General features: G+C 52.3%; 5 protein-coding genes across 5 annotated transcripts; 2 read left to right on the forward strand and 3 right to left on the reverse strand.

Annotated features, from left to right (window-relative positions):
* Window positions 1-2,931: 2,931 nt before the first annotated feature.
* Window positions 2,932-3,864, reverse strand: PG997_006186 (uncharacterized protein; the record flags this gene model as incomplete). The annotated part of the gene is made up of 2 exons (XM_066810501.1): window positions 2,932-3,713; window positions 3,768-3,864. The coding sequence occupies 2 exons, from the start codon at window positions 3,862-3,864 to the stop codon at window positions 2,932-2,934; spliced, it is 879 nt and encodes a 292-aa protein (XP_066669424.1).
* Window positions 3,865-5,049: 1,185 nt separating this feature from the next.
* Window positions 5,050-6,729, forward strand: PG997_006187 (uncharacterized protein; the record flags this gene model as incomplete). The annotated part of the gene is made up of 1 exon (XM_066810502.1): window positions 5,050-6,729. One exon carries the CDS (start codon window positions 5,050-5,052, stop codon window positions 6,727-6,729), a length of 1,680 nt encoding a protein of 559 aa, XP_066669425.1.
* A 537-nt stretch (window positions 6,730-7,266) lies between these two features.
* Window positions 7,267-10,962, reverse strand: PG997_006188 (uncharacterized protein; the record flags this gene model as incomplete). The annotated part of the gene is made up of 7 exons (XM_066810503.1): window positions 7,267-8,801; window positions 8,860-9,057; window positions 9,108-9,123; window positions 9,180-9,277; window positions 9,333-9,411; window positions 9,461-10,431; window positions 10,488-10,962. 7 exons carry the CDS (start codon window positions 10,960-10,962, stop codon window positions 7,267-7,269), a joined length of 3,372 nt encoding a protein of 1,123 aa, XP_066669426.1.
* A 1,788-nt stretch (window positions 10,963-12,750) lies between these two features.
* Window positions 12,751-14,039, reverse strand: PG997_006189 (uncharacterized protein; the record flags this gene model as incomplete). Its single annotated transcript, XM_066810504.1, has 7 exons — window positions 12,751-12,912; window positions 12,968-13,043; window positions 13,111-13,216; window positions 13,326-13,669; window positions 13,722-13,805; window positions 13,874-13,934; window positions 13,991-14,039. Coding segments are annotated over 7 exons (882 nt in total), but the record flags the coding sequence as incomplete, so codon positions are not given.
* A 1,574-nt stretch (window positions 14,040-15,613) lies between these two features.
* On the forward strand, window positions 15,614-20,644 carry PG997_006190 (uncharacterized protein; the record flags this gene model as incomplete). Its single annotated transcript, XM_066810505.1, has 6 exons — window positions 15,614-16,564; window positions 16,817-17,569; window positions 17,635-18,670; window positions 18,721-18,838; window positions 18,906-20,563; window positions 20,607-20,644. The coding sequence occupies 6 exons, from the start codon at window positions 15,614-15,616 to the stop codon at window positions 20,642-20,644; spliced, it is 4,554 nt and encodes a 1,517-aa protein (XP_066669428.1).
* Window positions 20,645-21,084: the final 440 nt, after the last annotated feature.

The following is a 21,084-nucleotide window of genomic DNA, read 5'->3' on the forward strand; positions in this document are numbered from 1 at the left end:
CAGACCTCCAGGGTAAAACCGTCGTCGCCATAATCGACAAGGACGACATATAAAAAAGTAGTGTTGTGCCCCAAGAACAAAAACTCTGCTGGGTTCCAGGTTTAGTCTCCTCCCTCACGGCTAACGCCATCCCTTTACTTCTCTCTTCACGGCTAAAGCCAACCACTTTACTCTTCTCGTAACGGCTAAAGCCAAACAATCATACAAAATATGAAGGATGGGTGCTGGGACGTGAGAAAGTTTTCCTAAATAGTTAAATAAAGCCGTTTGCTACTTTGAACCCATCACTCATTAGACTGCTTGTCGCAAATATATTTCTCTGTATAGTTCCTGTGACGCATGTTTTCATCTGAATACCACCATGATGTTCAACCACCTCATAACCAAGACCCGCGGGGCGGGCAAGCCGGGATACTTGGGAGGATTTGACAGGACAGGAAAGATAGGATGATTGTCTTCGACGATTGACTCGAAACGGGGCTTCAGCACCGCATTAATGGAAACATCACGTGTACGACGCTGCGAGATGATGACGACAGGTCCAGGGATAAGTTGGGAAGCGGCTCTTGCTCTGGCCAGGGGACCGGGCTTCCGAGGGAGGATGTCTCTTTATATGTTGACCTTTACTCCTATGGCTGCCGTGGATGGTGGTAAATATACCGTGGAAAGACAAGCGTGGGGTTGCAAGGGGAGGTCCAGCATAGGCTTATGCACGATGGGAAACAAAATAGTGTAAATACATGGTAAGACTGTTGTGCTCAGTAATGTCTATAATAATATGAAAATCTACATTGACAAGCTATTTGTAAATCTGAATATTTCCGGGGTGGACCAGGCGTGTCTTTTGGTCAAATGGATAGTGTTGGTATATCCAGCTCAGGGGCTGGCCACACTCGAAAAGGGGGATCACGTGCGCTCCGCGCACGGTCCACCAGATCCTCGTACGAAAGGGATCTGGAGATCCCCTCCTTAGGTAGAAAGAGTATGCCGAATCAATATACTACATTTTGCATCACCCACACCGTACTGCAGTACAGAGAGCCCATTCAACAGATAGCTCTGGTGTTAGTAGAACAAGATGTGATTCTCCGTTGCTATAAACTCGGAGATCCTTGAGGCCTTAGCTATACCGTAGCTTGCCATCATATAGGTAGTCGAGGGTGCCCAAGGGAGTCTCTGTTACTCTAGATCCCAGGCCAGTGTTACTCGTTGTTGCGAACCTCAAGAAACTCCTGCTGCCAAGGCCACCAGCGTCGGCCGGCCTGTGTAGGATGATGGAGCATAGTCATGTTCTGAAGATATCATCAAGTCGTATAAATAAGATAGTCACCCTGATCGCTGCAATAGAAATACGCCACCTATTCTAGAGTAGATATATTTATACGACTGCGAGAATACCACGCTGCCGAATTCGAGTTTCAAGTAGTTCACTACATCACGGAACGAAACCCGGTGATTACGGAGCGTGGTTGTGTCACCAAGCACCTCGTGTTAGTCCACGTGAGATTCCAGCACTAATATTATATTTCTTGATCTGGTAATTAGCCTGTCAATCTTGGATCGCTTGAAAGCCTTCTTTTCATCCTTCATTGATCACAACCGGTCGTTTTGTTTTGCTTGTGTTGCTTAGTATGGGCTATACTGCCCTACCCGGAACAAAGGGGAAATTAACACCACAGTAACCCAAAGATCTCTTTCATCCTTGATAACAATGTTAATAGTTCCAGACCGCACACAAAGGAGTAGCAAAGAAGTGTTGTTTCGTGTGTCGGTACAAGTACCCGTGCCTCTACCCCTGCTCATCCATCAGTTCTCAGTCTCATATATCAATCAGTATTCCAGTTCAGCGCTGTGCGGCATTTCAGAATTTCGGCCCGGAGCCTCTTCTTATTTAGACAACACCTTTTGTTCTTCTTTTCCATATTTCAGGAGGACTTTCTAAAACCCCTTTTTCGCTACATATTCACATTCCACTCTGCAGCTGCATCCAGCCCCAACAGGTTCTTCACCATGACTCGGTTTCGTCGCGACAGCAACAAATCCCCTCGGAAAATCACCAATGTTTTTGGCATTCCCGCCGGGCCCGACAGTTACCGTCCCGAGTCTCAGAAGGAATGCCGATTCTGGAAGAAGGGCCACTGCAGGTTTGCCAACTTGTGCAAATACGCGCATCCCCCGAGAACCCTGAGTACACCTCGCGCTGGGAGCGCGAAGAGCTGCTGAAGAAGGAGCGGCAACACAAAAGGCCGAATACGGGCAGCAAGTTCCTCAACAGGACACTTCTTCCCCGTTTGCCGTCAAACATACTTTGCCATTTCACGCGCAACCACAACAGCCGGGGGTATGTTTGCCGGATTCGGCCCCGTGCCTCCCCGGACCGAGACGGCGACGTGCACATGTAAGTAAAATCCCGTTTCCCTTATTCCTACATGTTTCGGAAATGATGGGGCGCGACAATCTGCAAAGGTTGCTCACGTTCCTGCCTTCCCCATCTCTCAACACATGCATCCTTACCATGACCAAGAATACTGACGTTTCTCGTGCTAGGTGTATGTGTAATGTTCACTTTGAGAAAAAGGCTGAGAACATAATCCATATGGTTAGGGGGTTTTTATAATGCATCAGACAAGGAAACCCGAAGGAATTTCCTTGATGTTATGACAGCATTTGGAGTGGAACATGATCTGTTGGGGGGTTTAAAATGAAATCTGGCTTAGAGAATGCTTGCACGGAGTTTCTGGAGCGAAAAAGCCGGGTTAATTATCTAATGTTTATACTAGCAGCGCTATCATACCATATAAATGTTTGTTTTATGTTTCTCGAGTATTCAAATGCTCATCCCGTGTTGGTCGTGCCAATAGGCGGCCTGTCTTCTGACGGTTCAACCCGGGGCTTTGGTGAATGCAGGCCGGAAAACCCCTCGGCAAGTTTCTAGTATGTCGAAGGGAATGTGGTCAACCGCCCGCCGTCCGACACAATGATGGTCCCGTTGCAGTAGGCGCCAGCCCGCGAGGCCAGGTAGAGGATGGTGCCCGCCAAGTCTTGCTCGTCGCCCGCGCGCTCTAGCGGGATGGCGTCCTTGCCGAAGCCGCCCTGGCGTTCGATGATGGGGGCAGACATCTCGCTTGGGTAGAGGCCCGGGCAGATGACGTTGGCGCGGATGTCAAAGGTCGGCAGGCTGACCGACAGCTGCTTCATGAGGTGTGTGCACGCCGCCTTGGACTGGCCGTACGCGAAGCCGCCGGTGTTGACCTTGTTGAAGCCCGCGATGCTGCTCGTGGCGATGACCTGCGACTTTTGCCACACGTTCCCCTTCTTGTTGCCCGCGTCCAGCAGCGGCAGGAAGGCCATCGTCGTGTACCACACGGCCGACGTGTTGACCGCGAAGGTCTGCGTGAAGTCCTCGATGGGCACGTTGAAGTTCTCCTCGGCGAACTCGGCGACGCTCATGTCCGGGCTGGCACGCTTGGTCGAGGGCCCGCTCACGCCCGAGTTGCACACCAGCAGGTTGACGAAGCCGGATTCCCGCTTGACCTGGTCCACGGCGGCCTTCAGGGAGTCCTTTGACGTGACGTCGCAGGCGAGTGGGACGACGACGGACGGCTGGCCGACGGTCTTCGCGGCCTCCTGCAGGACGTCTGCGCGTCTCCCCAGGATGTATACTTTGGCAGCTCCGTTCTCCGCCAAGGCTCTGGACATCATCAGGCCGATCCCTGTTACGAAGTTAGCGTTTGGAAGTCAAAACTGAACTTGACGGCAAAACATACCTGTGCCGCCACCTGTCACCACCGCAACCATGCCATTGACATTGAAGATGTCGCCGGCAGCTACTGATGGGCTGGCTGTTGCCTGAGAAGAAGACATTATTTCAAGATTGATATGATAGCTACTCCAGGATTGAGGTATGGCTTTTAAGATACACTTGAGGGTTAAGCAAATTTCTCGAGTACGTCACTCACCTTTTAAAGGGTACTTGGGATGTTTGCTTAGAAATACCGAGGTTCCACTTGACTTCGGATGGAGCATTTGCCTACTTAGCGTATATCCATAGTGTCATGATCTCGGGTATCCAGTCTTGCCAAGCTATTACCTGCCAGCATGTGGCGTTACTTGATACAGGCCAGGTAGCAAACGGCAGTGAGTTTAAACGGGAGACGAGTGCTCTCCGTATCCCCTTGATGGCGACAGCGCTGCCCCCACCATATCGTATCGTGATGTATGGAATAGGGGATATTTAGTGGCGTAATATAACGCTTATCCAAGTAGGTACATAATGCTTATCCTACTAGATTTAATGCCTAATTAAATAAACAATTAGGCCTGTTGATTATTCCATTGCGGAAAGGACCTACCTTTAATACCAAGGGCAGCGTTGTCGCCATCAAGGGGATGATACATCTCCTGATTCCATTTCGTCAGTACTCCTAACCCGAGAGCGAGAAAGCTAGTTATTCAGGCAAGTCCAACGATCAGAAGAGAACATTCCGCAGCTGCAAGGATCGGTTTAGAAAGAAGAGTTTGATGTGTATTCCTTATTGCCATGACAGGAGGCTGGCTGTCTTGCTCTCATCAGGGGTTGGTTGTTGGACTTGGTTCGAAGCATCCATGTCTGTGCCTGTGTCTCGAAAGCTACAGGCGCAGCGACCCCGCTACGATGCTTGCCGTACCCCTCAGTGGATTGAATGACGACGGACATGGATGATTGCTGGCGCTCATGGCTTGGCCTTTGTTGCAAATGCTAATAACGGCGATATGAGAGTCCAGGCCATAGTGAATCAAAGACGGGGCGACTTCAGGAGAAGGAGAAGGAGCTGCCGCGATGTGCCGTGTGCAGGACTTCCAAACCACTGGTAGTTGTGATAAGCTTCAATGCTTTGCCGAGTAGTTTGATCGACCCACTTTAAAGTGCAACGGGCTTGGCAACGAACCTCCAAGGGTCGATCCAAGAGCTAAGGCTAAATTTTTGTAGCGATCTTATCAGTTGAGACTTGAGAAGCGCCTGCAATTCCGCCCAAAACACCCTGGGCGACAACACAGATAATACACAAAATGGTCAAACGAAAGAGATACGAGCCTAAGCTGGATGCGCAGCTCCAGGATCTCGAAATCAAGCTTTTTCGCGCTTTGAAGACCTCCAAAGGCTTCGAACGGCAACGCCTGGCCAAGAGAGTTCGCGAGGCCAACGCGGACAAGGTCGAGCGATTGGAGAGGGAGGTAGCCGTCTTGAAGGTGCGCAATTACTCCCAGATCTATGTTGCGCGTCACCATGCTAATACACGAAACAAAAAACAGAGTCTGGACCTCCACCAAGCCGCCCATGCGATCCTGTGCACTCAATTGCTCAAAATCAAAGGCGTCGCCGAGTCGCCCAACCTGCCCGACACCATCAAGCCCGTGCCAAAGCCCAACATCACCGAGGAGGAACGAAGCGCCCTGCACAATGTCACCAGCGGGCTCTGTAACAGGAAGCAGGTCAAGGACGTGCTGGACGAGGCCGTCAAGGCCACCTGCCTAGCCCTGCGTGTCGATCTGCCGGGCAAAGGGGCCAAGGGGGCCAAGGGCAAGGCCGGACGCGAGGAGCAGGAGGAACAGGCCGATGACAGGGACGAGAAGCCGGCGCGCAAAGCCAAGACCGCCGTCGAGAGTACGAAGGCGAAGACGCAAAAGAAACCTGCCGAGTCCGACGAGGAGGAATGGGGAGGTGTTTCTGGTGATGAGGGACACCATTCCGGCGACGAAGATGAGGAAGAGAAGGCTCTTTCCCGATATGAGGCCCTGCTTGGTGGTTCAAGCGACTCTGAAGGAGATGACCTGGAAAGTGACGAGAACGATTTGCAGAATAGTCGCTCTGCGGTCATTAAGAAAGGTCCGCAGGCCGAAGTTCGAGGTCCGTCTGACTACTTCTCTGGGGGAGAATCCGATGCAGATGACGACGGTGTTGCCGTAGACCTGGACGAAGATGAAGAAGACGAGGAAGATGAGGAAGAAGCGGAGGAGGAGGAAGAAGAGGAGGAGGAGGAGGAAAGTGATGCCTCGAGCGAAGCGGTATCGCCACCGCCCAAGAAGGCGCGCGCAACGAAGGCTGCCCCTTCAAGACCTGGGGACTCTACCTTCTTGCCTTCGTTAATGGGTGGCTACATCTCGGGTAGCGAAAGCGATGCTTCTGACGTGGATGTTGCTCCTGCGCGCAATAACCGGCGTGGCCAGCGCGCCCGCCAAGCCATCTGGGAGAAGAAGTTCAAGCAGGAAGCCAAGCATCTCAACAAGCCCAAGGACTCGAGAGACGATGGCTGGGATGCCAAGAGGGGCGCCGTCGGCAACGAGCACGGCGCGCCTTGGAAGCAGGGCATCAAGTCCGCGTTTGAGAAACGGGCGAAGCCGACAGAACCAGCGCCCGAGGGCGTCCATCCCGATCGGCAACGCAATTTCAACGATTCGGCACCGGCCCCGGCCCCGCCCAAGCCTGCCCGTCGCAATTTCGACGACTCGGCGGCTCCGCTCAAGCTTAACCGCCGCGCTCTTAGGGACGCGGCTCTGGGAAGAGCCCCGCGCAGCTTTGACGGCCCGAAGCCTCGTTTCGAGCCGGCTGTTGAAGCTGCTCCCAAGCTACCGGCAAAGCCAAAACGAGATGATACTGGACCCCTGCACGCCTCTTGGGATATGGCCAAGGCTGCGAAGGAGAAGATGGCGAATGCCAAGTTTGAGGGCAAGAAGATTACTTTCGACTAGATACCACGTTTTAGCGATCAAGAAACCACATTTCAAGTCATAAGAGAACGGAGATCTGAATATTAAGGCTATCCGAAGTAAGAAACTAGTTTCATGAATGAAGACGCAGACTCCATTTGGTCCATTGGTTGCCTGTAACTCATCGCAAATCAAAACCACCCCTTGTTCATGGGCGACCGCCATCTCAGAATTGAGAGGTAGGGACTCTCCGGCTTCCAGTATCCGGTCTGTCGTGGTGAGAAGAATGTGCTCGTAAAATTGATTCGCAATGGGTATCGTTCGGTGAAGTAGAAAACACGGGGTATCTCATGATGATGCAGAGAGGATCCAGTAAACTACCCAAGTTGAGCAGCAGCGGTTGTTTCAACTCAACTGGTCCGTATCCACATCGCGAGATGTGTCTGTATGTGCTCGCCGATGGTGGAGGCTGATATGGTAGTACAGAGATAAAACAGATAAATCAGTGAATGATTTGGATTCGGGGAAATTCATCGCAAATGGTTTGACCCGTGATGATAATAAGGAAAATGGGAAGAGTTAATCATCAATGGATATCGGCGAATCTGCGCAACTTCCTGCTTCGGAAGCTGAAGCTCTTCCGGATTCGGACGGGGTCTGAGTGCGCTGGCGCTTCGGGCTGCGCTGCATACCGCTTCCAGGGCCTGGACTGTAGCGTCTGCGCCTAAAGAAACTCGAAGAACCGGCGATGGAAGGAGAAGAGGCAGCGGCGGAAGGCGAACGGGACTGGGCATCCTGCCAGCTACTTCTGCCGCTCTCGGCGTCTGAGTTATCCATGGTACTGTCGGTATCTTGCGGCGGCTTGTTGTCGTGCTCGTCGGAGTCAATCTCCATGGGCACGTCGCGGTTCGCGCCGACAAGGGGTCCCCGTCTCGAGGGGCCCGGGTCGCTGCCGCTGCCGCTGCCAGTGTTCTCGTTCTTGATCACGACTGACGCGTCGCTCTTATCTCCTGCAGCAGCACGGCTCGGGCCGCCACTGTCGTCGCTGGTAAGATCGATGATCTTGTGCTTCTCCTCGTCGCTGTCCGTCTTGATGTGTGTAGGGGCCTGTTCTGACTTGACGGACAAGTCGTCGTCGTTGTTTTGAGGCACAAACAGGGAGGACTGTTCGCTGCCAGCACGATCTTTATTGTTGTCGCCGTCTAGATCGCCCTCGTCTTCCTTCTCTTCTTCTTCGTTCTTGTCGTCTTCAATGGTACCTAGGTCGCCTGCGTCATCGCCCGCATCGGCTGCGGAGGATGATACGGTATTGGACCGGTTGCGAGAGCTCTGGCCCAAGTTGACAGCGTTTACCGCTGACGAGTAGTCGGAAGTAATCCCAGTAAGTCCAGTGTCGTTGGGGCGGGAACTGTCGTCAGAATCGCCGCTACTATCAGTAGTCGTTGAGACATTGTCCATGTTATCATCCCCAGCATCTTCGTCGATGCTTTCCGATTCGTCACCCATATCCATTTGATCAAGACCGTCGTTGATGCCGTCGAGAGCAGCATCATCCTCCTCTGGGTCTTCAAGATCGTTACCGTCATCACCCAGGGTACTGCTTGCATCCGATGGGGTATTGTCGCGATTGTCGCTGTCGTCAGCCATGTCGACATCAATGCCGCTATCATCGAGATCATTCATGTCGACGTCAACACCACTGTCATTGTCACCTCCACCATCAACAGATGGAGTATTGGGGTCATCATCATCGTCGGATCCGCCATCATCAGAATGATCGGATATGGACGGGGTAGAGCGCGCATCACTGCTGACAACGCTGATGGTATCGCCGTCATCATCCATGCCAAGGATTTCTCTCATGGGATCATCGTCGGCATACCATATTCTGACGATATCCTTGTCATCATCGGTTGGCACAAAGTTGCCAAGTCCTGCGATGGGCGAGAGGTTATCCAGCTCGGATGCGAATGCGTAGCCGGGTTCCTTGGGGAGTGTGGCAACAGCGTTGATGTCATCGACGACACTCCAGTCGCGAATCTTCTGACGAGCAACGGGGCCCTGGGCTTCGCGTATTCTGACCCAGGTCATGCCTCGGAGCTGGTAGACGAAATCTGCACGTACACGGTTAGTTCTTCTTTTTCTGAGAGTGATGGGCCAGTGTCCGTTTACCAAGTCCATGCATTGTTCGAATGCTGCGGTACTGTCGGTGGTTAGGCTGAATTCGTGTCTGTTCCATCAGCACTTTGAATGGATCCTTCAGGTCAAGCCTTGATCCAGCGTATGGAACGCCGCTGTTGTCGTTTCCATTGTCGTCCTCCTTTTGTATCTCGTACTTTCTGCGAGTTCGTCGTTCATCCTCTGGGAATCCTTGATTAGCATTGCGTTCTCCAAGCGGGCAAAAGATGCAGTGAACCTACGCTCTTGGAGATGGACCTGTTAACATGGGTTAGTGACAGACAATTGCTAGATTTGGCTTAGAGTTTACTTACCACCAGTGTCTTGAGACGCCGGGTATCGCAGAAGAACTGAAGGGGCAAAGTTCGTTGGTTAACAAGCGATGGGTGGCGAGGCATGATAGCTCCGTGCCCTGTTAGGAAAGTCAGTAGGGCCTGATGTAGGGAGGACGCTGGTTTGTATCTTACAGAATAACTCCACGTTCACGATTCGCTCCAAACGAGAGCCGCTGCCTTTCATGAAGCGGCCCAGCTCTCCTAAAGACGACTAAGACAATGTTAGCTTGCTTGTTGGCATCTCTAATTCCAAGACTTACGAATGCGAAGGTGTTTAGACCGTAGAATGCATGGACACCAATATACAGCCATCTCTTGCAGATCAGCAGTAGCCGGAGAACGCTGTTGGGCCGGTGAGCTAATGTGACGGAGCACTGTCGCTGACTGCCGCCCCAGAAGAAGCGATGAAGTGGTCTAGGAGTCAGGGGAGGATTGCGGGGGTCCAAGCGGGAAAGACAGTGAACAAGATCCGTCTTGACAAAGAGATACCGGAAGATCTGCTCTTGAACCTCGCGAGGGAGCCCGTTGAAATTGAAGGGTCTGAACGGCATCTCATCCCGGTCAGCGGGTGGTGCGGACGACTCTTGTCGGACGAACAGGTCGGACTCATTGTCGCTGTCACCATCACCGTCGTCGCCTTCGCTATTAATAGACATATTGTCGGCCCTGTTTCCGTTGCCGTCTCCATTGCCGTCTCCGTTGCCGTCTCCGCCACCGCCACCGTCAAGGCCATATGCAGCGTTCATCTGCCTTTGGCTGAGCTCTCGAAGCGACAGGGTGAGCTGGGGATGGACGTTGGTGGGAACCTGTGACATGTTGAGCTGCTTGCAAGCTTCCCTGTAAATCTCAGAGAGGTAGGGCCGGCCCTGTTGCCACAGCGTGGTCCATGGCGTGGGAGGAGGTCGGATCCCCCTCTGGCGATCTCTTAGTTCTTGGGTCTCTTGCTCAAGATCTCTGATTTGCCCCTCGAGATCTCTGATCGAACTGTTCTTCTCTGTGACACAATTTCGCAATGTTTGGATCGTTCTGTTCAACTTTCTGATGCGCTTTTTACCCTTTCTCCTGATGCCTCCTATCTTGTCGACCTTTCGGCGGTACTCGACGATGAGTCTCTCATGGGGCCACAGAGCGATATCATCTCCATCGTCGGAGTGGCAGGCTGAATCACTGTCGTCACTATCATCTTCGATGACATCCGGCATAACAGACTCGTCACGGTCATTAGCGTCTTCTAAAAGGGGATGTTTTTAGCTGAACCAGACTTGCAACTTGACTTGAAGCACTTACCATCAGTGTCTTCATCTTCATCATCGTCTCCAGAATTTCTGCCTCTGCCATCTGAGACGTAACCAGAGTCGATGCTGTCGTCGCTCGAGCTATCGCCTGGGTCGCCGCCCCCATCGTCTGGTGCGCCGCCTGCGGCCTGAGGCAGTCTACTGGGACCTTCACCGTTGTCTCTGTTGGGACCTTCACCGTTGTATCTGCTGGGACCTTCACCATTGTCCCTGGTAGCACCTCCAGAGTTGTTGCTTCCATTATCCGAGTCGTCGCCATCATCGTCTGGCGAACCACCTGCAGCCTGGGCCCGTCTGCTGGGGCCTTCGCCGCTGTCTTGATGACTACTTACAGTCTCTGGGGCGGTCGACACATTGCTGTCATCAAATTCAAGATCCCATCGACTCTTGTTCGCGATTACGGTCTCACCGCTATCGCTCTCGTTGTCCGGGTCCTCCTCATCGCTCCAATGTTCCATTAATCCCATATTGAACTTGGGGGCGCAGTGAATGTAGTTGACTTAGCGTGACGCTGAACGGATGAGAACCATGAATCTGGTAAAATGATTCAGGAATGGAAATCCACTTCAGAAATGAAAGCCAGGTTTGAGAGGAGTCTGGTAGGGTCTGCTGTTTGGATGTGTTGGGAAAGAACGTAGGTATGATGGTAAAACGATGCAGAATCAGGGTGTTGTGTGATGATAGATAAGAGACTATGAAGCACCTTCCTAATGTTGACTGGCAGTCGGGAGATCACCACATTGGAAGGGACAGTTGTGGAAGGGACGGACGATGTTGGTGACGGTGTTGGTGACGATGAGGCTGGTTTTCGTATATCAATACAAGATAACTTACCTCGACCTCACCTTGGTATCTAAGAGTGCTCGTGGATGAAACAGATTGAGATCATAGGTGATTTTAGAAAAGATGGGAAAGCGTATGCTGCCTCGCAAGAGAAGGATAGATCCCCAACTGTCAAAGAAGTGCCAAGTCCTGCGAGAGAAGGAAGGGGATAAGCGTGAGGATTGTTATGTGGTAGCCATGAAGATCGCAGTGAAATATTACACTTACCTATCCTAGGAGCTCACAACATCCATGTGACTTCTTAGATGGTCAGCTGGGAAATGAAAGAAGGCAAAGAGCTTGTCAAAGAAAAAGCAATCCAGGGACCAGGAGTCAGTAGGAAAGCAGAATCAAGTGGAAGATGAGAGTTTAACGAAGGTGGCACAGGCAGGATGTAAATACTGGCCATTGAATGTAGTCGTGAAGATGGAACGGCTGGGACTCACCAAGTTGGATGAATATGTATCGTAATGGGGTGACTTTCGGTCAGTAGCCGAGAGTATGCTCACCCCAGGGCCCTCGGCGTGGAGAGAACTTTAGGCTGAATCGACTGGCGTCGACGCTGAGCTGAACTGCCAAAGGTTGAAGGAATATGGCAGATAGGGGCAATATGTCGGGATGGCTCAACTGGCCTGGAAGATCTGTTCAGGGGGAATAGCCTGAAATCAAGGTTAACAGTCGATACTTCAAGATTTTCCCCGGGTTATTTTGAAAAGTCTGCCTATTCGACGGTTTTTTCGGTGGTACTCTCAGTTGCCCCTGGATCACTACTGTGTGAAGGATATAGGCTGTACTTGAAGGCAAGTTCACAGGTGTTGGGTGATTTGACGGAAGATGTAGCTATATCATCGTATTGGCCCCCTATGTGTAGGATGGCAGCAATACCAACAGCAGGCGGAGCATCACCGGTGGTGGGCAAAGAAGATTGAAAAGGCAAACAAGTGTGATGGGTCACATACCAGATTGCCAAACCTTTTAAGGAGTTACAGCCCGCAGAAACAGTGTAATCCGGCCCGGCTGAGGCAGTGAGGGTCGCGAGGTGTTGTAAAGGTGCGAATCTAGGAATATGATTTGCATGATTTATTTAGGCTCTGCAATATCTTTGAGAAGATTGTGGGAGTGTAGGGGAAGGTATGTGAACGCAACGATTATAAAATCATAGTCTTAGTCGGGAGGAACCCGAAGAACGATGTATTCAATTAGATCAGCAGAGGCCAGGGATGGCATGAGGACATATGCAATGAGATCAGAGGCTGTTGTCAATATGGGATTGCAGGGGATTGAGCGTTCAAGAACTACAAAGACATAGCAACGTCGGTTGAGAAGTGTCTGTATAGTGTCCTGTATTTGGAGGCCAAAAGAGATTGTGGGCCTGAAATCTAAACGAAGACATCTATCTGACTGGGTATCAAGGGTAAGTGACCGATTTACTTAGACCCAACGCCCATCTGTCTAAACCAATCCATAACGCCGGTGTAGACAACTAGGAGGATACCACCACCAGGCCCGAGCCTCAGCACCTTGGGCGCGAAACCACGGTAAAGAGCACCGAATCCTTCCTCGCGCAGTACCATAAAGACGGATGGCCATGCCCACTGCAATATTAAGGTAAGTCACTGATTCTGTAAAAGGACAGGAGGCTTTGCTTACGTTGTACTTGGGCACTACGCCGGCAACCTTCGGGCTGTTCTGAATACGGGATTTGACCACATCCATTGGCGTGTTACTGGTCACTGGTCAGAATCGGCCTCATAATATAAAAGCAACTCAAGTGAGGGGCTGGAGAAACTTACATGATAGTACCAACGGTACCACCGATAGAGCCGGCAATAATGTCGTTGCCAATTTGCGACTTCTTGGAGGTGGCCGCGGGCAGAAGTTCACGGACTTGGAAAATGCCTATAATTATGTGAGTTAGACATGTAGTTGCAGAGCAGAGTAAATACGCCAAGCATAGAGCAATGACTGCTTGACAGGGGAGGTCCCGGGTTCGTTTTGTTTGACTTACAGCCAAAGTATCCGGCATTCCAGAGAATGTGACGCCACAGGGTGGACTCCAGACCGTTGTAAAGAGCCAGAGGACCCTCGTTCTTGATGATCTTCATCAGGGCATCTCCAGGGCCAGCATATTTTCCACCGGAGGCCTTGTCTTGCAGTCGGATCTTGACGAGCTCGAAAGGCACCACCACAAAGGCTTCAGTCGCACCAGCAGTAGCGCCGGTCAGGATGGACAGGCCCTGTGTCATCTTCTGGGCACCGAAGGCATTGCGGTACACCTTGCCCCACGAGTCGTTGGCAGCAAACTTGGTGGCTCGCTTGGGAGCCTCCATGAGAATGGGAGCCAGAATACCACTGCTCGGCTGTTAGTGTTCACCCAATCCAGCGCAAAATCGGGGCGGCTAACCGGTAGAGACGGCCGGGGCCTTCGTTTCGGACAATGTTCTGGAAGGTCTGGACCATGCCAATGCTCTCGGTGGCAAGCTGTTGTCTGTTCCGGGGTAATGGTCAGCTTAGGATCGGGGGTGCGCATCATGCGACAGTAACAGAAGTACTGACCGTGTCTTGACAACATCCGTCGGGTACATGACCAGAATCTCCGACACACCAGCAATTGCGCCTGTAAGAACGGTCAGCAGGAGGAAGTAGCGAGGCAGGGTTGGCACAAGTACTGACCAGCGGCGAACTGGTAAACGAAGGGGAGGGGCTTCTCCTGGGACGACATCTTGACAGCAGTGTACTGGGATGACGATGGGTAGTTGTCGCCGGGCTCGGGTGGTGGAAAATGAAGTCAGAGTTGCCACGAGCCCACAGTGTTTACTAGACGTCGAGTGCAGGGCAATTGGTGGTGCGACAGGGAAGACAATCGACTTGTATGCAGTGAGGCACGCGACAAGGAAATTGAAATATTTCTTGAGCCGAGCGCTTAATCCCGCTGTGTTGCATGCGATAACGGCTGTGGTGGGTCAGCGCCTGTCATCAAATAACCATGAAATAACCCCGGACTTTCTCGGCTTGCAACGCTTGTCGGCGCCAGGTTGTAGCATGCAACTTCCACTGTCCCGGTCAGTCCAGTATCTTCACATATACGCAGGTATGCACTTGTCTATATGTACTTCTACATAACCGAAACTGATGCCTGATTGATTTGCTTACTGCAATTCATAGCCAATCCCAACAAACAACATGTCTCTCACTGAAATGTATGCATGTAGCCGTTCGTGCACAAACAAGTCATTGCGCGGATCATTTCTGGCTGCAGGTATGCCTTTTCTCCGAGTATAGGGTAGGCAATGATTCCTTCTGTCCCTTGGCTGTCCTAGTGCATTCATGCTCGCCAGTCTAGCGATGCGAACTGGCCCAAAGTGCATCGCGGGGCATCTAGGCGTGCATGCTATGTACAGCTCCACTGCTCTAATCCTAGCCGTCTGCAGGCGTAACGAATAAATGTTGTAGGTTAAGTAAGTAATGTTAGAGGCTCATGAGTTACCTGCTCCTTCATCTACTTGAGAGTGATATTTAGATGGATCAAAGGTCATTATATAACACAATTAATTCACTAGCATTCCAGACCTAGGCGTTCAACAATTGATCGGCTGATAGGGCTGTAGATTGCCCCCCGAAGCTTCTACCTAGGATGCAGCTCGGGGGGATGGGAGAGCTGTCCTTGCCCTGAGGATGCCCCATGAGCCTGCGTTAGCTCTTCCGATTGGTCGGGCGCGACGGTGTCGCGAGCGCATAGGGTTCCATTACATGACACACATCATCATCTCGAGCATCGACAAGTTGCCCTCCTGAACTACCCCGCCACCACAGCATCTCCTGCGACAGATATACTCGTATGTACTCCCTGGCTTCTCTGCATGTACGATCCCATCCTCTAGGAATAGGCAAGCCTTGTTGAAGAGCGATTTATTGACTGTGTGTGCCGTGCGCCAGCTGAGTGTCAACTGGACTTCACCCTGACCTGTACACCTACACCTACCTCTGGACCCCGATAAGCCAAACCTTATCTCCCCTTGCCACTGCTTCGATCTCGTACCATCTCCAACTTCAACTCCAAATCGAGTCGCGAAACCCTAAGGTTAATCCCTTATCTACCCTTTCAACAACCGTACCGACTGCTGCGACGACGAATCAACCGACACCACACCCAGATAGAGAGCTGCAACTCTCGAAGCTTGTCCTCTCTCCCCCGTCGCAGCAGCTTCAGAAAGCGCACCTTAAAAAGGCCGTGATCCTCGAGACTCACAGCGGGTGCTATTTGAGCTGCTTGGACCCTCCGCCGCTGTATACCACATGAGTCATCTACTTTGGAAGTACTACTGGGAAAACGATGTCGACAGATTCCGTCGGCTACTGGCTCCGGCCGGATACTCCCAGAATACGTATCCGTCCAAGGGCCCAGGCATTGTTGGAGTAGGAAGCCCCGGCGCATTCGGAAGCTCTCCGCGACCACAAAACAAGTCGCGCAAAGTCTCGGGTCAGGCCCCCGGCGGCTTCTCCAAGGCCGACCTGAACAATCGTGACCATGCTGGGCTGACCCTCCTTTTGCGCGCCGCCTCGTCGACCTCCGCGAATGCGATCCTCTTTGTCGAGGCCCTGCTGGACCATCCCGCCATCGACTTATACGCGCAAGACTTCGAGAGTGGCTGGAACGCCCTCCACCGAGCACTATACAATGGCAACATATCGATCGCAAGACTGTTACTGGATAAAGAACGCAAGGACTTGCACGTGTCTATCGCTGGGGGCAATGTTATGAAGGTTGGCCATCTGATCAAGACAAAAGATAACGAGGGAAATTCGCCGTTTGACGTCTACAATGCCACTATTGCGCTCCGCAGTCTCAGGATGGCCGAGGAAAGAGCAAAGGTCGATGACGATTCGGACAGCGAGGCGGGTTCGGACGTAGACGAGAATGGTCTGCATTCGACTAAACTGCCGGGTCTTGGCGAAGAGCTGTTCACTTTTGGAAGTAACAAGAACCTCTCTTTGGGTCTTGGCGACCAAGATGATCGTCAATTTCCCGAGCGCGTCTTCCTCCAGCGACCCGAGCATCTGGTCCAGTACTTCTATGATAAGCACCTTCAGCACCAGCAAAAGCAGAGGAGCCTTGAGGAGTCGTTCGCCCCAGACCTGTCGGAAGTTCCAGCGCTAATACAGAGCCGGCCCCTTTACGTGCAGGATGCTGAGTTCTCCAAGTTGCACAGTGCCGTTCTTACAACAGATCCGATCTCGAATTTGTACGTATGTGGAGTAGGGCGCGGGGGCGTCTTGGTTTAGGGGACGAAAACACACGATTTCACTTTACTCCCGTGCAAGGCCCCTTGCTCGACAAGCAAGTCGTCTCAGTTGCTCTGGGGCAGAATCACACTCTGGCTATTACTACCGGCGGAGAGCTGTGGACTTGGGGCCTGAACACCTTTTCCCAGTTAGGCTATGTTCTTCCGCCACCCCTGAAGGCAGACGAGGAGCCGATGAGTACGTCACCTCGGCAAGTTTTTTGGTCCTCTCAAGAAAGAAGTGGTGCTGGGCATTGCCGCTTCGTCCATCCATTCCGTTGCCCATACTGGTTCCTCGCTATATTGCTGGGGAAAGAACGTGGGGCAACTCGCATTGATGGATGCCGATTCCAGGTCTTTGGAGGTCCAGCCCATTCCCCGAAAGGTAGCTGCATCGCTGCTCTCGTCGCACTCATCTATTGTGATGGTCTCGGCCATCGAGAAGGCAACAACTTGTCTATTCGAAGACCGTACTGTCTGCGTCTTTACGAACTACGGATACAACATGATCAAGTTCCCGTTTTTTGATAGCTTGACAAACTCTACGCTACAGCGATCTGGAAGACTGTCTTTGTCTTCCAGATACGACCCTGGGCGTAAAGAAATCCGCACCATCACATCTGGTGGAGGGACCATCGCTGCACTAACGGGCAGCGGTGACCTGTTCACCATGTCACTCAACCTGAAGAACGATGGATCGTCATCAGCTATCTCGACGTCAACCACAAATCCAGCGCGTATCAAGGATGCTGTTACGACACCACAGCTCATCTGGAGCTCCAAGAAGGATGGAGCCGCTTCTGTTAGTGTGGCAGAGAACGGCTCAGTGGTGATATCAACTCAGTCTGGAGCGGTATGGCGCCGCATCAAGAGAACCAAGGCCAAGGACACCAAGGCCGCTGGTCTTTCGGATGGGAAACGGAAGGATTTCAAATTCCAGCGTGTCCCTTTTATTAGCGGGGTTGCGGCTGTGCGAAGCTCCCCTTTGGCGCTTATGCGGCAGTCCGCAAAGACTGCGACGTGACTCGCGAGCAGGTGGAGGTTGATGAGCAGAATCTTTGGGACGATATGGCACCGCTCTGCGCCCTACGGGGCTTCAAAGCTGCCAATGGGACGAAGCGTGAAAACAAAGACACCTGGAAATTTCAGGATCCCGATGTCCTCAAAGGCCGAGTTGATACGCTGGGTTACGAGGTGCTGACGTCCACTGATCTTGAAGAGGATATACAATCGCATCTCCGGCAATGGAAATACCAGAACGACAGCACTGGGGCCGTAGTTTGCACAAGCTCATGCCCTGGTATTCAGATTCCAGTACACACCTGGGTTATGACTTGTCGTAGTCCCGTATTGCGAACGGGACTCCTACGATTCCGCGAGACGGGCGAATTCGAGATACCTGAACTTCTCACTGTCTATATGGAGGACGACAATATCATGATCAAGTTCTCTGGTATCGACCTGATTACTCTATTGAACTTCGTCGTTTACTCCTATGCGGACCGAGTGATTCCGGCCTGGAATTTTACCCGCCAATCACCTCCCCTTGCAAGCCGCTACCGACAAATTCGCAATGAACTCATGAAGGTCGCTACTAAACTTGGCATGCTTAAGTTGGAACAATCGGCAAGACTGCAGAGCTCTCCTTCTCGGACAATGGACCAGGACTACCGCAAAGCTATCGAAGACCCGGAATACTTCGAAGACGGAGACGCTTTACTAGAACTCGATGGAGACCAGATCCCAGTTCACAGCACTCTGCTATGCCAGCGATGCCCTTGGTTCCAGGGTCTCTTCAACGGCCGATCTAGCGGGATGTGGCTTGCAACCCGCATGGAGGGACAAGGCACGTCTGACAAAGTTCCCATTGACCTCAAGCACTTCGATCCGGAGTCCTTCCACTACGTCCTACAGCATCTCTACGGCGACGTGGGTGAAGAGCTGTTTGATGATGTGATTGCAGACAGCATTGACGAATTCTCGGAGCTCGTGGTGGATGTGATGAACATTGCCAATGAGCTGATGATAGATCGGCTCTCTCAGATTTGCCAGAAGATCCTTGGCCGATTTGGTACGTTCATCATGAGATATCTGGTAGCCATTTTGTCTAACTTGATTCAGTTACGATGCGTAACATCTCAACTTTACTCAACCTCATCAGCGTATGTTCCGTTACCGAGTTCAAGGACAAGGGTCTTGAATATATATGTCTCCAGATGGAATCGATGCTTGAGAACCAGTAAGTGGCCATTCCGTATACTTTACGCAGTCCCATCTTCTGTCGCCATTTAGCTAACTTTGGTCAGTCTTCTCGACAATCTGGATGAGGAGCTTCTTGTGGAACTTGATGAAGTGGTCAGGGATAACCAGCTAGCTCGATGTCCATTTGCTAGAAGTGGTCGAGCTGACTTGCTACTCCACGAGCGATATCCCCAGTTGGCGAGTGATATAGACGAGGAGAGGCAAAGGCGTGTGCGTGAGATGGCCTATAAAGCCATGTCAAAGGATGAGGAGAAAAAGATTTCGTCATCTTTCAAGGCACGGATCGGCAGCCTCGACGATATGTCAGGTGTGTCGCTCACACCAGACAAGACGAGGCAGAAGTCGCGCACTCCTCGCAACGAGCCGTTTAGCCCTGAGCTCCGGCCCAAGAACTCCCAGGCCGACTTGATGTTCGATATGGACGAAGATGGATCATCCAGTGTTTCCAGCCCGTCATCCCCTTGCCCGAGGCCACTTGATCCCGGTCTACGTAAGGAGCTAGATCAGCTCCCAAGCCTATCGGAGAGCAGCTGGAAAGCGCCTAAAGGAAAGTCGATTCAACGAGCGGGCGAAGCCGCCGCAAGCCCTCCGACCCATCTGGCCATGCGGCCTGCTCTATCTTCGTCTTCCAGTGGTGCAAACAAGCGAATATCAAGCAGTGTGCCATGGGCCGCAGCACCGCTTTCCACTTCGAAACTGGGGCTTCAGGACATTATGAACGAGTCCAAGTCGACGCAGTCTGCTCTTTCTGCAGAGCTTGCCGCGGAAAAGAAAGAGGCGGCGAAGTTGATGCCGCAGAAGCTGTCACAGAAAGAAAGGAAGAAATTCCTGCAGCAGCAGGCCGAGGAAGCCGCCAGGGAAGAGGCACAGGCCGCTCAGCAAAGGCAGACTCCGTGGATTCAGGTCGACGAAAAGAAGGCAGCATCGCCATGGAAGAGTAGCCCGGCACCGCCCAAGACTTCCATCAAGGACGTTCTCAGCAGCGAGACCAAGTCCCCATCGCTCGCTGTTCCTGGCGCGAAGCCGCTCGTGGCCGCGGAGTCGTCGGGCAAGTCGACGCCCCGCAGAACGGCATCGCCCGACACCCGATTCCCCGGCCAGAACCGCTCCGGGTCGGCAACGCCGCGCGGATCCGCGGCTCGTACCAGCAGCTCCAATCTGCAGGCCAAAGCAGCTGGCCCATCCCAGGTTTCGCCTAGTCCCTCATCTGTTCCGGAGAACAAGCCGCTGATGCCGCATTCCAAGTCGTACATCCGGAAGACCCCGAGGCAGTCCGAGTCCCTCATCGGGCTGGGTCTGGCGGATATCATCGACCACCAGCGACGAGAGCAGGAGAGCGTCAAAGAGGCGGTGGCCAAGCGCAGCCTGCAAGAGATCCAACAAGAGCAGGCGTTCCAGGAGTGGTGGGACCAGGAGAGCCGGCGCACGCAGGAGGAAGAAGCCAGGAGAGTCGCCCGCGAGAAAGAACGTGGAGAGAAGAAGGGGGCAACAGCCGACGAAAGGGCAGAGGAGGGAAGCCAAAGGATGGTGGTGGTGGTGCTGTTGCCGCCGCCGCTACCGCCTCCCAGAGCAAGAGTAGTACTAACAACGGGAATGGAGCTGCGGTCTCAACGACCTCGGTGCCGGTGGCTGCAGACGCAAATAGAAACGGCCATGGTCATGGCCATGGCAGAGGGAGGGGCGTGGCCAAAGAGGTGCGAAGGTGTGAAGAGAGAGCGAGGGCGAGAGAGCTCTACAGTTATTAGACACACATGTTCTTGCCTGGAAACGGAGGAAGCCTTGAAAGTTACTATATACAGCATCCCACGTATCCTCAGGGAGTCCACACATCATCGGCATTTGGTTTATCTTACCAGTCCAAAGCCTGCTGACTCTCAGAGCTGTTAGGGGGCTTTTCCCCTCATTCACTTCGATCATATGTACATGTTGAGGATCCGAATATACATGACTCTTTTCACCCCTCTCACATGCTTGCAAGGATACTTACTTAACCTGTCGGCCGACTTGCAAATCGATTATCGTGGAATCATGGCATCAATAGGTAGTGACGGGGGATATGAAATATCATTCACAAGATTAATTTAACACAGAAGATATGTTTGGGGAATTAAAGGTTTTAAACTATCTACTACTATTGCAAGTCAAACCCGTGGCCTGCCCCTTTCATTTGCAGGCAGCAAAATGCTTCTTTCCTTCGTGAGCTAATAATCGTCTTCATCACGC

This window comes from Apiospora hydei, assembly GCF_038363865.1.
Source record: "Apiospora hydei strain CBS 114990 chromosome Unknown utg000005l_segment0_segment0, whole genome shotgun sequence".
In the NCBI taxonomy this organism is placed as follows: domain Eukaryota; kingdom Fungi; phylum Ascomycota; class Sordariomycetes; order Amphisphaeriales; family Apiosporaceae; genus Apiospora; species Apiospora hydei.